The following is a 17,139-nucleotide window of genomic DNA, read 5'->3' on the forward strand; positions in this document are numbered from 1 at the left end:
GGCCGCGGCCCCCGCCCCCATACCGCCGTCCTTCCGCGGGCTGTCCCCGCCCCTTCCCGGAGCCCGCCTCCGCGTCTGCCGGCCCGCCTGCTCGCCCCTCGCGCTCGCTCTCGCGCGCACCCGACGCTCCGCCTCCGCGCGTGCTCCAAAACTGTTCCCGGAGCCAGCCTCCAAGCTTCCCCCGCCCCTGAGCTGTTTGAATATGCTAATAAGAGGCCAGGGATCAGCCAATAGATTAGCGGGGCGGTGCATCACGTGGCTAGAGGACGTGTCAGGGGGCGGAGCCTCTGCAGCCCCTGCCCGAGTTAAAACCGGAGTGTGAGAGAGAAAAGCGCTTCAGTAGCGAGAGGGGCTGAGAAAGTGGTGACACCGCCGGGGTGCGGAGGGAGTCCCTGAAACTTCTCCCAACAGCCCCAGGGCCAATCTCCCCTCAGCCCACTCCCCTCTTCGCCAGCTCCCAGGTCCCCACTCCCTGCACCGGGGGTGGGGTTGGGAGCCAGGCCCGTCTCCCGCTGGGACACACACAGGGGCCGGGAGCGGGGACGGGACCCCCGAGGCGGGGGGGACGGACCGACAGACAGACGGCCGGGCGCCCGCCCCAGCGGGCAGGCAGGCAGGAGGAGGCGGAGGCGGGGGTACGACTGGGAGGACTGGGTCTGGGGAGTTTCCTCTCAACTATCGGGGGAGAAACTCCCCGCAGCCGGAGGAAAGACCCAGACCGTGTTTTCCTCCCGGGGGCCGCGCTCCCCCGCCCCGCGTAGCGGCGGTCGCCGCCGCCGCCACCGGCGCCTCCACCTCTACCATCTCCTCTTTCTCCACCACCTCGGGCCCCGGTGTCCCCGGCCAGCACTATGCCCATCTTACTGTTCCTGATAGACACGTCTGCCTCTATGAACCAGCGCAGCCATCTGGGCACCACCTACCTGGACACGGCCAAAGGCGCGGTAGAGACCTTCATGAAGGTACCGACTGACCGAGCCCGGGCGGCGACCCCGGTCCGGCGGCCAGCGGGCGGCAGGGGTGGGGGGAGGGCGGCCGGGGGCGGCGAGGCGGAGGTGTCGGGGACCTGACTGCGGGAGCTGCCGGGCTCGGGGACCCCCTCCCCCACCGCGCGGGCGGGCGGGCGCTGCAAGCCGGGCTCGGCCCGGGCCGGGGCTGCGGCCCCGGGCGGTGTGCGGGGGCCGATCTGTGTGTGTGGGGCGGCTGCGGCGTGTGCGGTACTGTGGGGGGCGGCGGGGCCGCTGGGCGCCCCTTCTCCGCCTGGTAACCTCGCCTCTGTGCTTCCCTCTCGCCCGCCCTGTTCCTCCTCCCGTTCCCCACCCGCTCTCCCGCAGCTCCGTGCCCGGGACCCTGCCAGCAGAGGAGACAGGTATATGCTGGTCACTTTCGAAGAGCCGCCCTATGCTATCAAGGTAACAGCCCTCGCCCTCCCCCTTCCCTTCCCTTCCCTGTTCCTTCCTCTCTCACCCTCCCCGCCCCCCCATTCACCCTTCATTATGCTCCCCTCCCCCACCCGCTGTGCTCCAGGCGCTGAGGTCTTTTCCCCTGCGGGCTCCCACCCCCTCCCCCGCTACGGAGCGTCCTGGCGCGGCGCGGAGTCGCCGGGCCACCGCCGTCCCCTCCCCAGCCCGGCCCGGCGGCGGCGGCGGCGGCGGCGGCGGCGCTGCGATCAACATGGCCGACATTTCCCCTCCGCGGCGTGAGCGGCAGCAATGAACTGTGGGGGATATTTATTCAAGTTAGCCCGAGTGACAGCCGGGCCCGGCAGCGCCGAGCCTGGGTCTGCATTAAAGGGGAACCGGCCCGAGGCCGGGGAGGGGGGCGGGGGCCGCGGGGCTGGGGCTGCGGAGTCTCCCCGAGAGGGCTGCGGGCCGGTGGGACAGCGCGCTAGGTGAACTTCGCAAGTCCCGCTCACTTCTGCTTTCCACCAGTATCTTTGCATCCCCGAATTCTGGGTATGAGGCTGGGGAGTACGCTTCCCGGGGAAGTTATAAAGTACGAAGGCTGGTAACTGACGAAAGCTGTAGAGCCAGCAGGTTTATTCTTGGCCTCCTTTGGAAGAGAGTTTCCTCAGCAGTGATGCGTTATTGACACGTTACTCAAAACCGTGCAGCAAAGTGAAGCAGCTCCTTGGTGAACGGCAGATTGTAACGGCCGTCCGTGTGCACATGGCTTTGAAAGATGAAAAAAAATTCTTACGTTTTTCTTTTCAGGCCGGATGGAAAGAAAACCATGCAACGTTTATGAATGAACTGAAAAACCTTCAGGCTGAAGGACTTACGACTCTTGGCCAATCCCTAAGGACAGCTTTTGATTTATTAAATTTAAATAGATTAGTAACTGGCATAGACAACTATGGGCAGGTAGGTTGACTATTAAGGTGGAAAAACAGTTGATTTTTCTTTTTGTGGAAAACCAGTCCAGTCCCGAAACTGTATAACGTGAAATACAAGTGTAAAACATTTCAGATTAAAATCCAGTATGCACATAATCCAAAAGTGAAACAATGACCACACTGTATATGGTTTTATAGCCCTCATTTTTTTTTTCTTTTTTTAAAATGTATTTGTGTTCAGAATTCGAATCTGAATTCTTTGCTATGAAGTTGACATAAATTTAGTTTTAACCTTAAAGTTCACTCAGGAAATAAACGGGAAAACATCCTGCCTCACCACACTCAGTTTCTCTGGTAGTCTGTCCACAGGCAATTGTGCAACTCTTGCAATGACTGACAGACACTAGTTGATTAGTGGTCTTAAAATGTTAGAGGAAATTATTCTATTTGTTGTATCAGGGTTTAATTTAACCATATTATATAGCTCTGAAAGGTAAGAAGGTTTTCATTGTAGTGTACTAACTGGCTGAGTACATTAAGATTTCTCAGCTTTTGGGGTGTGTCCAGTAAGGCACTATGCAGGAAGAATTCTGAAGCCATTCTTGAATTAAATGACAGGTCCAGAGTTTTGTTTTAAACTCCAAACCCTTGGAAAAGAGGCTGTTTGAAAATATGAAAGAACCCTTCCTTTCTCCCTTAACTCTCCCAGTTCCTCTGTTGCACTTGCTGTTATCTCTTTGAAGATGAGACGAGACCATTAAATCACATGATGGTTCACTATGGGATAATGCAAGGTGATCCATTATAACACTTCTTGAGATAACTGGCCTGGGAAGTAAAAGATACTGAAGAATGTGTAATGTTACACATAACAAAGGAATATTAAATCCAAGGAGTTCAGTTCCTATGTTGTGCGAAGCACTATTACCACAGTGATATTTTTAGGCACACATTTTGTTCTTGTTCCCAAGTTCCATGAGCCACAGTTTTCAGGAGTTTCACAAATTTCAGGGAAATTCTTCCCACAACTACAGCGTTTGGTTTCTTTATATAGAAAGAAGCAGAATTGTTCCCTTGTTTTAGAAATGTTTATGCTTTACTTTTTAAGGGTAACTTTTCAGTGCCTGAACATCTCTGGCTTTGGAAAATGATTGAATGTAGTTCTGTTGCATTTAAAGTATATGTTGCAACTTGGAGTCACTTTGTTTCTATCTTTATGGAATTAAGGAATTGCATTTCATGTATTTTCTCACACATTAATCTTTTTCTATTTCCCCTTTCATGCTGCTTTATTTTTCAGCTTTTAGTAAGTTGGGCAGATTTGCCATGAACTTTTTAGTTTGTTTCTTTAAAATAATGGATTTATTTCCCTTTCATTTTCCTTTGTTATCTGTAGCACTGTGCAGTCTTATTGCTTAAGGTTTTGAGCTAAACTTTGAGTTCAAAGACAGATGAAACTTGCCATTATTCAGTTATCCTTATTTCCTTATTATTGGATATACTAACTGTTATTATTTGGTTGTCAGGTTGTCAGTGTATAGCAGAACTACTAATTTCCTGATCTTCTGCATCACATTTCATAAGTGGGAAAGGCGTTTAGACACGTTTACCTTCTACCTCCTATTAAAAATATGGCTTAGGTGTTTCCTTAGAAAAAACTGATGGTCATGGAGAGGCTGAGGACATTTGTAATTTAAACCCGTATTTTCCTTTTCCCAGTTGCCATCTTCCACCAGAGGATGCTTAAGTTCTTGTCTATAAAGCTCACAAAAAGTTTGAGGTTGAAGGTGGTCCTGCTGTGCTCTTACCACTTTGACCAAGAGAAGAGCCTGGAGATAGGTTGTTTTTGTATGTTAAGATTTATTAATTCAACAGAGGGGAGAGATTACGCCTTTCAGTTATTTTGATGAATAAGCAAGGATGCAAGGAGTAATATCCTGAATTGGCACATGAAAATGATACTAGCATTAAAATAACTAAGGAAGCCACAATTTTCCAAATGAAAATTGACAATGATTGAGTCTAATGATTGTGATTCTCATGATTAATTAGAAGAAAACATCTTCCCAGAAGACATTTTTCATCATAAGATTTTTTTCTTGCTGATTTAAATATACATTTTGTATTCAAAAAAGGATAAATTATCAAGAATTTGGATGTCTCAAATATTTAATATTGAATATAGTTCATGTATTTTCTTCGTAAGGTTATCTCCTATTTTTTGTGGAGTACCAGTATTCTGTAACCTCAGTGTTTCTTGTAAATACTTCCCGTTTCATGCTCTATATTAGGATCTTCAGAGCCCACAGTACTAAATGCTTGTATATAATCTCAGTAGTTGAAGGAAATGAGAAAAGGTGAGTTAGATGAAAGGGCATATTGATTTTATAGAACATCTAAAAACCTTTATATGTTTTGGAATAATTTTTCTTAAACACTTAAATGGGGTTTATATATATATATGTATCTGTATATTTATATAGATATTTCCACACGTGTTCCCACTACCCACATACATGCACATATGTGGTTTCCATAATCAATTCCAAGAGTATTTTTAATATCTATATCTATATTGCATAAGTTTAGTTGGCATACCTACAAATAAAACATCTTTGAGATATTAGCTAGGATACTAAGAACTTGCAGGGCATCAGTTAGGTTAAAGTAGCTGAGAAAAAAATGATTCTTGGTGAATGTTTTCTCAAGCACTTTGGATATCTCACCAAGTTCCTTGCATATAGAAGTCCTTACAAATATTTAATTTGGATAATCAGTACCATTTGCTGATACTTGTACAATCATGGAACAATGTAGTCAGTCTTTTCTTTATAAATTATAGTAACAACTTATTAAATTGCTTATCCTTGCTGCTAAATTTGATAGATTTTTTTTTCCACATGTATTCACCAGAGTTTCAAATAATGCTGATCTTTTGAGAGCCACTGAAAATTTGAACCTGCCTTAATATCTAAAGTTTGGACATGTATAAAGTTTTAGAGGTCTGATTAAAGTTTCCTATGTAGATCGGTTTATTTTTCATACTTTTCCAAGTTGTTCTATTTTCTGTCAATGTTTTCAACATTGTTTATTATTATTTTTTAAGTTAGGTTCCAGTTAGGTTTAGCTGCTAAATATTACTCTGGCCTGCAGTTCATCATTTTTGTCACTGGACTAATTCCACACTCCTACTACTGAATGTACTAGTACTGATTCAGTTGTTCTAGGACTTAGAATGGTACCTGACCTACTACTGTATGCCTTTGGTGAAGACAATCCTTGAGTAATACCATAAAAGGAAGTATAATATGTGTTTAATTTTTTGAGGGTTTTCTATTCCAAGTGTTTACCTCATTGAAAAATGGTGGCTTTTAGACACCATCAAATTGAATGAATCTTAGGGAGAATAATGTTAGCCAGTTTTATTCTTCAGCATAAAGAGCTATTTGTGAACTTAGCAGATAATTCAGGTAGATTTCTAATAATACTGCTTTTTTCCCTTTACCAAAGCAGCAGTACCCATTTAGTTCTCAGGTAGTACATAATAAAGGCTTCTCTTTTAACGTTGGTAGGTGAAGTAATGAAAACTTGATTCCCATTTGGGTTTTTGGTTTCCTTTAGGCTATCAAGAAATATGTAAACAATAGTTTGGTATTTATTAACCTATAGATATCTTTTCAAAAGAAAGTAGATTATTATACTTGAACATTCTGTGCTGAATATGAACTGGAGACATTTTTTAAGTCTCTGAACTTCTTTTTCTAATTTTTAAATTGTGGTAAAAAACACATAACATCAAATTTACCATCCTAACCATTTTTAAATGTACAGTTCAGTAGTGTTAAGTATATTCACATTATTGTGCAACCAATTTCCAGAACATTTTCATCTTTCAAAACTGAAAGTCCTTTCAAAACAATAACTCCTCATTTCCCCCTAACCCCAGCCCCTGGCAATCAAAGAACGGCACCATTCTACTTTCTGTTCCTATGAATTTGACTACTCTAGAGATGCCACCTATAAATGGAATCATACAGTATTTGTCTTTTTGTGACTGGCTTATTTTACTTAGCATAATGTCCTCAAGGTTCATACATGTAGCATGTGTTGGGATTTCATTTCTTTTTATGGCTAAAATAATATTCCATTGTACGTGTATACCACATTTAAAAAATTTTTTTGCATATACCACATTTTGCCTACCCATTAATCTGTTGTTGGACACTTTGGTTGCTTCCACCTCCTGGCTGTTGTGAATAATGCTGCTATGAACATGGGGTAAATGTCTCTTGAGATCCTGCTTTCAGCTCTTTTGGATATATACCCTGAAGTGGAATTGCTAGATTGAATGGTAATTCTATTTAAAAAAATTTAAGGAAATGCCATATTGTTCTCCATAAAGTTTGCACTATTTTATATTCCCACCAATAATACACAAGAATTTCAATTTCTGCACATCCTTGATAACACTATTTTCCTTTTTTCTAATATTACCCATCCTAATGGATTTGAAGTGATATCTCATTGGTTTATTTGCATTTACCTAGTTATTATTTATATTGTACATCTCTTCATATGCTGGGTGGACTTTTGTATACTGGCTTTGGAGAAACATCCAAGACCTTTGCTTATTTTTTGTTATTTTTTTCCGTTGTTGGTAGGAGTTCTTTAAATATTTTGGATATTAACCCCTTATCAGATGTGCAATTTGCAGATTTTTCTCCCATTCCATGGTCTGCCTTTTCACTCTGTTGATTGTCCTTTTTACAGAAGTTTAAATTTTTGATGTATTCCAATATATCTATTTTTTATTTTGCTGCCTTTGCTTTTAGTGTTATATCCAAGAAATCATTGCCAAATCCTATGTATTGACGCTTTCCCCCTATATTTTCTTTCAGGAGTTTTAGCTTTATGTCTTACATTTACGTCTTTAATCCATTTTGAGTTAATTTTGGTATATGGTGTAGAATGAAGTAAGCTTCATTCTTTTGCATGTGGACATCCAGTATTTCCAACACCATTTGTTGAAGAGACTGTCCTTTTCCCTTTGAAAGGTCTTGGCGAGTGCCTGAACTTAAGGCTTCTGAAATTATTTTCGGTAATTATTGATGGATAGGGGACTCTATAGTCAAACTTGCTTAAATGTTTTATCTCCATCTTTAATTGTGTAAAAGAAGAGCAATGGCTAGGAATGTGAAAATTGCATTCCAGTTCTGACCTTGACATTGAATTACTATGACACATTGGGCAGTCACTTTACTGCCCTGTGCCTCTGCTTCTTTGTTTCCCAAATTGCCAGTAATGAAGCCATTAATACCCTTAGAGAATCGATGAGAGTCTGAAATGGGATGGTATATTAAAATGTAATTTAAAAATTATGAAGTGCTCAGTAGACACAAAGCATACTTTTTCTCCCCTCCATAAATTATTCACTTCTGGTTTTCTCTTATTTTTCACCTTTGAATTTGAAATTAGTTATAAAAATCTAGTGATATTTAAAGCTGATTTTTATTACATGCTTTGAAATCTGTTAGTAGCATATTAAGTATATATATATTTTTCGCAGGGGTGGGCTTTATATTGCTTCCTGGGGAAGCAGTGTGAAAGGTAAATATAACTTGATCAAAGTTGTCTTAGTGGCAGTTGATAAGCATGGGATAAAGTACAAGGCTGGTATTTTTAAAAAAACAATGTTAAATGAAAACTGGATGAATATCAATTAGCAGATAAGTCAAAGTCATTCTTTCATAGGAATACAAGTTAGAAAAGGAACCCTTAGAAGACAAAAGCACATGTTTTAGGATTCTTTCAAACAGGGAGCTCCCCCTAATGCATTTAAGATGAGATTTACACAAGTTTAATATGCAAGGAACTTTTGAGGAGCACATCTATTAGGTAGATCAAGGGATGTTTTAATAAGAAGGTTTGACTGAGCTCAAAGTAGTATAACATGGCTATGATTTATTTCCTATTGAGCATTAATTTAATTTATTATTTATTTATTTATTTTTACATCTTTATTGGAGTGTAATTGCTTTACAATGGTGTGTTAGTTTCTGCTTTATAACGAAGTGAATCAGCTATACGTATACATATATCCCCATATCTCCTCCCTCCTGCATCTCCCTTCCACCCTCCCTATCCCATCCCTCTTAGGTGGTCACATAGCACTGAGCTCATCTCCCTGGTGCTATGCGGCTGCTTCCCACTAGCTATCTGTTTTACATTTGGTAGTGTATATATGTCCATACCACTCTCTCACTTCGTCCCAGCTTACCCTTCCCCCTCCCCTTGTCCTCAAGTCCATTCTCTACGTCTGTGTCTTTATTATTCGTGTCCTGCCCTTAGGTTCTTCAGGACCTTTTTTTTTTTTTGATTCCATATATGTTACCATCTCTTTCTGACTTATTCACTCTGTATGACAGATTCTAGGTCCATCCACCTCACTACAGATAACTCAGTTTCATTTCTTTTTATGGCTGAGTAATATTCCATTGTATATATGTGCCACATCTTCTTTATCCATTCATCTGTTGATGGACACTTAGGTTGCTTCCATGTCCTGGCTATTGTAAATAGAGCTGCAGTGAACATTGTGGTACATGACTCTTTTTGAATTATGGTTTTCTCAGGGTATATTCCCAGTGGTGGGATTGCTGGGTTTTGTGGTAGTTCTACTTTTAATTTTTTAAGGAACCTTCCACACTGTTCTCCATAGTGGCTGTATCAGTTTACATTCCCACCAGCAGTGCAAGGGGGTTCCCTTTTCTTCACACCCTCTCCAGCATTTATTATTGTTCGTAGATTTTTTGATGATGGCCATTCTGACTGGTGTGAGCTGATACCTCATAGTAGTTTTGATTTGCATTTTTCTAATGATTAGTGATGTTGAGCCTTCTTTCCTGTGTTTGTTGGCAATCTGTATATCTTCTTTGGAGAAATGTCTATTTAGGTCTTCTGCCCAGTTTTGGATTGGGTTTGTTTTTTTGATATTGAGCTGCTTGTAAATTTTGGAGATTAATCCTTTGTCAGTTGCTTCATCTGCAAATATTTTCTCGCATTCTGAGGGTTGTCTTTTCGTCTTGTTTATGTTTTCCTTTGCTGTGCAAAAGCTTTTAAGTTTCATTAGGTCCCATTTGTTTATTTTTGTTTTTATTTCCCTTTCTCTAGGAGGTGGGTCAAAAAGGATCTTGCCGTGATTTGTGTCATAGAGTGTTCTGCCTATGTTTTATAGCTTTATAGTGTTTGGCCTTATATTTAGATCTTTAATCCATTTTGAGTTTATTTTTGTGTATGGTGTTAGGGAGTGTTCTAACTTCATTCTTTTACATGTAGCTGTCCAGTTTTCCCAGCATCACTTTGAAGATGCTGTCTTTTCTCCATTGTATTATTCTTGCCTCCTTTATCAAAAATAAGGTGATCATATGTGCGTGGATTTACCTCTGGGCTTTCTATCCTGTTCCATTGATCTATACTTCTGTTTTTGTGCCAGTACCATACTGTCTTGATTACTGTAGCTCTGTCTGAAGTCAGGGAGTCTGATTCCTCCAGCTCCATTTTTCTTTCTCAAGATTGCTTTGGCTATTCGGGGCCTTTTGTGTTTCCATATACATTGTACAATTTTTTGTTCTAGTTCTGTGAAAAATGCCATTGGTAGTTGATAGGGATTGCATTGAATCTGTAGATAGGTTTGGGTAGTATAGTCATTTTCGCAGTGTTGATTCTTCCAATCCAGTAACATGGTATATCTCTCCATCTGTTTGTATCATCTTTAATTTCTTTCATCAGTGTCTTATAGTTTTCTGCGTAGAGGTCTTTTGTCTCCTTAGGTAGGTTTATTCCTAGGTATTTTATTCTTTTTGTTGCAGTGGTAAATGGGAGTGTTTCCTTAATTTCTCTTTCAGGTTTTTCATCATTAGTGTATAGGAATGCAGGAGATTTCTGTGCATTAATTTTGTATCCTGCTACTCTACCAAATTCATTGATTAGCTCTAGTAGTTTTCTGGTAGCATCATTAGGATTCTGTATGTATAGTATTGTGTCATCTGTGAGCATTAGTTTTAAAGATGGTAATTTAAATGACAAATTTCAAGACCCAGGTTTTATTTTCTTTGAAAATACTTGCTATAATTTATCTTCATAATTTTATACTCTAAATCTGTTTTCTAAAGGATCAAAAAACCACCCTGTGTGTTTTTTTAAAAAAGAGAATGAAAAAGAATATCCTAAAGACATCAATTGCATTCTTAATTAGAAATTATTGAAAATAAATCAGAAGTATAAAAGGTAAATAACACGTTCCATTTCTTCAAAGAAATTTTTATTTTCCCTTTATGCAGAAGAATGTCAATAATTATGTATTAAACTGTACAGCTGAAAATTAAAAAGCCAGGAACAAATATTTGAATGAAAGAATTTCACTTATTTATTTTCAGTTGATTTAAGGTCATTTATGGTCAGAATTAGCTAAAAGTATTGTTCAGCCATGTTTGTGTTATGGATTTCTCCAAGGAGATCATATAATATTTTATAACTTGAAATTTTCCTAAATATTTAAAATTATTTTTAGTCATCATAATCCTTCACTCAAATTTATACTCTTATAAGTAAAATCGTCTTGGTGGGTTTCTTTTCTTTGGTTGGTCAGTGCTCACGTATGCCAGCCCTGTTTTCTTTCATTTTATTTTATTTTATTTTTTAATTCTTATTTTGTTTTTGTTTTTTTGACTGGGGCACTTGGCTTGCGGGATCTTAGTTCCCCGACCAGATACTGAACCCAGGCCCTTGGCAGTGAAAGCGCAGAGTCCTAACCACTGAACTGCCAGGGGATTCCCTGTTTCCTTTCATTTTAAATAAGTAATTTCTTTATACAAACTTAATTTTCATTTAGCCCTATTATTAATCTGTTTAATTTAAGCATGGTCCGAAACCATAAAGTACTGAGTCTTTTGGGTTTTGTTTTTGTTTGTCTTTATTGCCTGATCCCTCTTCTTTCCCCCCAACCTTTTCTGTTGAGATATACCTTAAATACACATATTCTAATTATGAAGCTTAGTAAAATTTTAAATACACTCTTGGAAAAAAAATTGAACTTTTTGCATCTACTGACAGAACTTTTCAGTAGATTTTTTGTAAATATTATTATGGTTATTGTTTCCCAGAGCTTTATAATTGAAAGTGATGTTAGATTCCATCTTCCTCATTGTATTAATGTAGAAAGTAAGGCCCAGAAAAGTTAAAATGCTGAATTTCTTCACATTATGAAAAATTTCAAAAGAGAGCAATTGGTTATGAAACAGTCATGCAGATTTTATTAGTAATTTGTATTTTATTTAAGAGCAAATTTTACTGGAAGGTATAGCCAGTAGATCTGAGTCCCTCTGGGTGGGGGTGTATCAGTAACTCTCCAATGAAATGTGTGTCCTTTCAGTTCCTCTGTGAAAAGCAGGCGTTTCATTTTGTCATTGTGTTACACTTAGCTTTTCTTGTAACACCTGTTAAAATACAGTTTTTTACATTCAGTTGGATTTTCTTCCCACTCCCTCCTCCCTCCCAACTCCTTGGAAAAAAAAAAAAGTGTGAACATGGGGGATAGTTGCCAGGATTTTATACCATTCTTAATTTAAGGCCTGGATGCTAATATGTATGTGTGTGTGTGTATATACACACACACACACACACACACACACACACATACTGTTTGATTTCATATTCATAGTTTATTTAACGTTTCTGATGTAGTTAATACAGGACTATTAACCTAGTCCGTTAATTAGTTGACTTTTCCCATGTAGTGTGCCAGTATTACTGCTATAATTATAAGTTTTTACCTGGACAGCTTTGTAACTAGTTAACTATCAATTAGTTTCCTTTGACGTAAGATACTTTTGAAAATCTCTAAGCATTGTTGTTAAGATTCAGAAAAATCTGTTTGGCTCTATGAATTCCTAGTCCACCCATGGGTTCCTGGCAAGTCATGTAATCTCTCTCAGCCTCAGTTTCCCCATTAGGAAAATAGAATGAAATAATCTATCTTGCAGGATTGTGGTAAAAATTGAGTGATATATGGTATAATTTGTTATTGTAATACACGTATTACCATTTTTGTGAATTTCCTTTTATTTAAGTTTTAAAAATTGGAATTGTGGGTAGAGTATTTTATCCAGCTTTTTAAAGAACAAGAATTGTGGTGATAGGGAAAGAACTGCTTCATTAGAACTGGCTTGCCTGGCTCTGGGGCTACTAGCTTATGTTGTATTGACTGACAAGTCCCTTAACCTCACTGAGCCTCAAATTTCTCATCCACAAAATGGTGGTAATACCAATCTTGAAAAAGTTTTTAAGGATTGGAAATAATTTTTTTTTTTGCGGTACGCGGGCCTCTCACTGTTGTGGCCTCTCCCGCCGGGGAGCACAGGCTCCGGACGTGCAGGCTCAGCGGCCATGGCTCACAGGCCCAGCCGCTCCGCAGCACGAACCCGTGTCCCCTGCATCGGCAGGCGGACTCTCAATCACTGCGCCACCAGGGAAGCCCTGGAAATAATTTTGTTAATCATCTAGCAAAGTGCCTGCTTGGAAAAGGTTTATAATCTGAAACCTTTGAGAAAAAACAAAAGTTTTTTCATAACCCAATATGTATACATCACAAGAAGCTAGAATTAGCTGTCCAGCAGTTTCAGCTAAAGTAAATTTTCTTGCCATAGGGAACATAATGGTTTTTGGCTTTGAAATGAAGCTCTGTAGATTACTCCAAAAATACTTTCCCCTTGGAGTTACAAAAGTCTTTTCCCCCACATCTCTAATTCTTATTCAGAAATGGTTTAATAACAGTTAGTACTTCAAACAAACAAACATGTTTTTGATTTTCAAAGCAAGAAAGATTTCAAGCTTCTTTGAGGAAATTTAGATCTTGGCCCATTTTTAGGGCCTTGTAACAGTATATTTTAGAATTCAGGTTGCTGATGATTAGGATGGGGTGGAGGATGTCATTGTGCAGAAGAAAGGTCAAATGTAAAAGGTGTGATCCATTTTATTGTTTGTAATGTAGATTTATGTGGGAAAAGAACATAATAGGATGACCCTAGGAAGGATTATTTTATGTGATGATATTTCTCTTTTAGGGCCTTTGTGATTTGAAATTTGATTATTGGTATATTGAGAGATAGTTGTACCTCAAAAGTATTTTAACTTAAAAATCTTATAATTAAGAGGATTAGTTTTAATCAGAGGACCAATTTATCAGCCTAGTGATGACTTAGCAAAACTTATTCTAGGTCCTACATACGCTTGCCTTTTTTATCTTTGCCTTAAAAGGAAATGACGTTTTAACATTTTCCATCTATTAGTTTTGCTCAGAGAAGCTGGGGAACATGTGAAGGTCCTTGGGAGGATTATATCATCTAAAAAACTTTGTTATAGAAAGGAAAACAGTTCTGAGTATGTGAGAAAAAGTAATTGTAGCATTAGCTTATTAGGTAATGTAATTTGTAACTAGTCATTGACAGGATTGATGCTGGCATGTTGAAGGAAAACTCTCACTTTGTCTTCAAGCTGGTGAACCTAGTTAGATATTAGGAAACATCAACAAAGTCTGCTTATTCTGGAGTGCAGACACTGGAAGCATCCAAACAACTATTCTGAAAGGATTAAAAACAATTGATTATTTTTAATCACAGAAATTGAAGATGATTGAGTATGCAGTTCTCTGTGAAAGGTTAGGCTGCAAACCACAGTGGATGATGTTACAAAGCCTGGGTCCCTAAGATAATGACAAATAATAGTACTTTTGGATTATTAGGAATAAGCAAAGTGATGTTTTTGTAGCCTCTGATGTAATGCTTGAGTTGTGATGGTTCCTGATCATTTATGTACTTTGGAAGGTAATAACTAATGTAGAATTTTGAATTTTTGTTGTACATTTTAAATTGTCAATCCCATTTCTCAAACCAGTAAGTTAGAAGGAATACCCAAGTAATTGCATTCAGAAAATTGGGCCTAAATCAAATAGTAGAAAGAGTAGGAGATCTTTACATCTAAATTTTATTGTTAATCAAGAAGGGATAATATCTAATCCCAAACAAGATTATATTTAATGTAAATTCTAATCTAAAAAAGAGTTATCTTGTCATGTTCTTAGAGCTTCCATTTCAGTGAGCTATAGTATCAATCAAAAACATGTAGCGATCTGTGCAGGCACCCACCCATCCATATGTGACATCTGCTTTTTCATGAGGTTCATTTCTAACTTAAAACCTTGGTGGATTTGTATGTATAGATAGGAAGGCTTGTAAAAATTTGTTTTTAACAGTAGAACCCAAATATTATGTGGTTAGTTTTTTGTTTCCCAAATGTGTCATCTATTTTGAAAAATGTAAATCTATAAACACTTGGGAAGGTGCTTAGCATGAGCATCAGTAAATGTTTGAATCAGAATTTAGCAAGAATGAATTTCTAGAAACTCTTTACTCAAGTTCATATACCTGTATAATGGATTTGGAGAAATTTAAATATTTCCTCCTAAAAAAACTTACTGAAATTGGGTTACCACAAATTCTTTCCTAGAAAACGAAAATTCCATATATTATATATATATATTTTTTTACAAAGCAGGGCCCCTTAAAACCTAATCTCGCATTTTGATTTATCCAATTAACTTATTTTGAGGTTGACCTTAAGCCATAGCATATGGGAAATAATAGACTATTAGTTTTTCCAAGTGCTTATCATGAATTATTTTCCTTTATGAAGTTTAATACTTTATCGCTAACTTTACTGATATGCAGTATTTATTAGGCAGTTCTTCATTTTCAGTAGTAGTCTTAAAGATACTTAGGTAGAATGCTGTGGTTGAATTCCATCTTTTTTGTAGGATAGCTGTGGTATGTGTGAATGATTCTTTTGAGAGCATATTCATAGTGTGGATGTTTAGAAGGAAGTAATGATAATGGTTAAAGATGTGATTTAATCAGACTTTTGCAAAAGTAATATCTGTAGGTTTGGTGTAGTCAACAACCCAAGGAGATGATTATTTTTGATAGAATAGGCAGATCTGTATGAGTTTTTTTTTTTTGAGGTTAAATTAATTTGCAGCATTATTGCTGTATAACTTTACCTATCTTTGAAAGTGTGTTTTCATCTTGGCTTTTATTTTTTTACTTTTTCTGTTATGGTTCTAACATGTTTTTTTTTTTAATTATTTTATTTTTTTGGCTGTGTTGCGCAGCTTGTGGGATCTTAGTTGCCTGACAAGGGATCAAACCTGGGCCCTCGTTGGTGAGAGCACAGAGCCCTAACCATTGGACTGCCAGGGAATTCCCTAACATGTTTATTATTATATGCTTTGCTGGAATTAAGTTAATACCACATAATCCATTTAGTATAATGGATGTATTAGGTTCTTTATCCAGAATGTTAGTATTTCTTAAGTAAAATTATATTTCTTACACCCTCATTACTCTTTTTATGCCAGTATAAACACTGTTTACCTGCTACTATGTATTAAATAATGCCAAAACCAAGTATTTATTTGTTAGAGTAATCTTATCCAAATTTTAGACTCCAGTTCAGATGTAAAACTCAAAATTCTGTGAAATTATTTAAATATTTAAATATATTTAATTTATATTACTTTCCTTTGATGTACTCATTGTTAGTCTTATCAGTCATTGAGTTTAACATTCATCTTTTTCACAAAGTCAAGCTAGTAATTCTTCAGTTCTTAACAGTGAATATTTTTTACATTACTACTACAGCTGACCCTTGAATGACACTTACATGTGGAATTTTTTCTTGCATACTACAGTACTACACAGTCGGGGGCTGGTTGAATCTGAGGTTGCGGAATCACAGATATGAAGGTCCGACTATAAAGTTATATGTGTATTTTTGACTGTGCAAGGGTCAGCGCCCCTCAACCCCTTGCGTTCAAGGATCAGCTATATTTAGTTTATTATTTAAATCAAATCCTAGGATATTGCTCCTTACTCATTATGTTAAAATATATGAGATTCCCTCCTACTTTTGCTCAAGTCTTATTATTCCATCTGTTTCTAATGCTATTTTTTTTTTTTTTTTGCGGTACGCGGGCCTGTCACTGTTGTGCCCTCTCCCTTTGCGGAGCACAAGCTCCGGACGCGCCGGCTCAGCGGCCATGGCTCACGGGCCCAGCCGCTCCGCGGCATGTGGGATCCTCCCGGACCGGGGCGCAAACCCGTGTCCCCTGCATCGGCAGGCGGACTCTCAACCGCTGCGCCACCAGGGAAACCCTAATGCTATTTTTTAAAAAATAAGGAATTAAATAGATAAAGGAACTGTATTGGTACACAATTGTATAATGGCATTACTTGAAACTAAAAATATATTTCTTTTAATGGGGAATTTTAACATGTTTTTCTTTAGTTTATACTTTAATGTATTCTAAGTACTAGGTTTCTATACACTAGGAGTTTTTTTTTAAGTTTTATTTTTGGATACTATGCACATTTTAATTTTGAAGAGTACTTGTTTTGAATATGTAATAAATGCACGTGGTTAAAAAGTTAAAGCATTAGAGAAAGTTATACAGTTGCTCACTTCAGTTCTTCAGAGGCAACCATGATTAATCAGTTTATAGTGTGTATCCTTCAGAAATCTTTTGTATGTAGTTGAAGGTATTTTAAAAGCAGTGATTTTTTTTTTTGCTTTTTTAGCAAAAACTTTTTTTTGAATTTTATTTATTTATTTATACAGCAGGTTCTTATTAGTTATCCATTTTATACATATTAGTGTATATATGTCAATCCCAATCTCCCAGTTCATCACACCAC

At 38.5% G+C, this 17,139-nt stretch overlaps 1 protein-coding gene across 3 annotated transcripts in view; it reads left to right on the top strand.

Annotated features, from left to right (window-relative positions):
• The first annotated feature begins 332 nt into the window (after positions 1 to 332).
• The window catches only part of INTS6 (integrator complex subunit 6), an 88,273-nt gene continuing 71,466 nt past the window's right edge, over positions 333 to 17,139 (top strand). The window contains exons 1-3 of one of the 3 annotated variants that reach the window (XM_019936650.2): positions 333 to 962; positions 1,335 to 1,412; positions 2,214 to 2,363. In XM_019936650.2, coding sequence (XP_019792209.1) covers positions 852 to 962; positions 1,335 to 1,412; positions 2,214 to 2,363 — 339 coding nt within the window. In that variant the 5' untranslated portion in view covers positions 333 to 851. Of the gene's footprint in view, positions 963 to 1,334; positions 1,413 to 1,527; positions 1,700 to 2,213; positions 2,364 to 17,139 lie in introns of those variants that run through there. The other 2 variants (XM_004313457.4, XM_073795138.1) reach the window with 2 other exon arrangements.

Source organism: Tursiops truncatus, chromosome 18, assembly GCF_011762595.2.
Source record: "Tursiops truncatus isolate mTurTru1 chromosome 18, mTurTru1.mat.Y, whole genome shotgun sequence".
Classification (NCBI taxonomy): Eukaryota; Metazoa; Chordata; class Mammalia; order Artiodactyla; family Delphinidae; genus Tursiops; species Tursiops truncatus.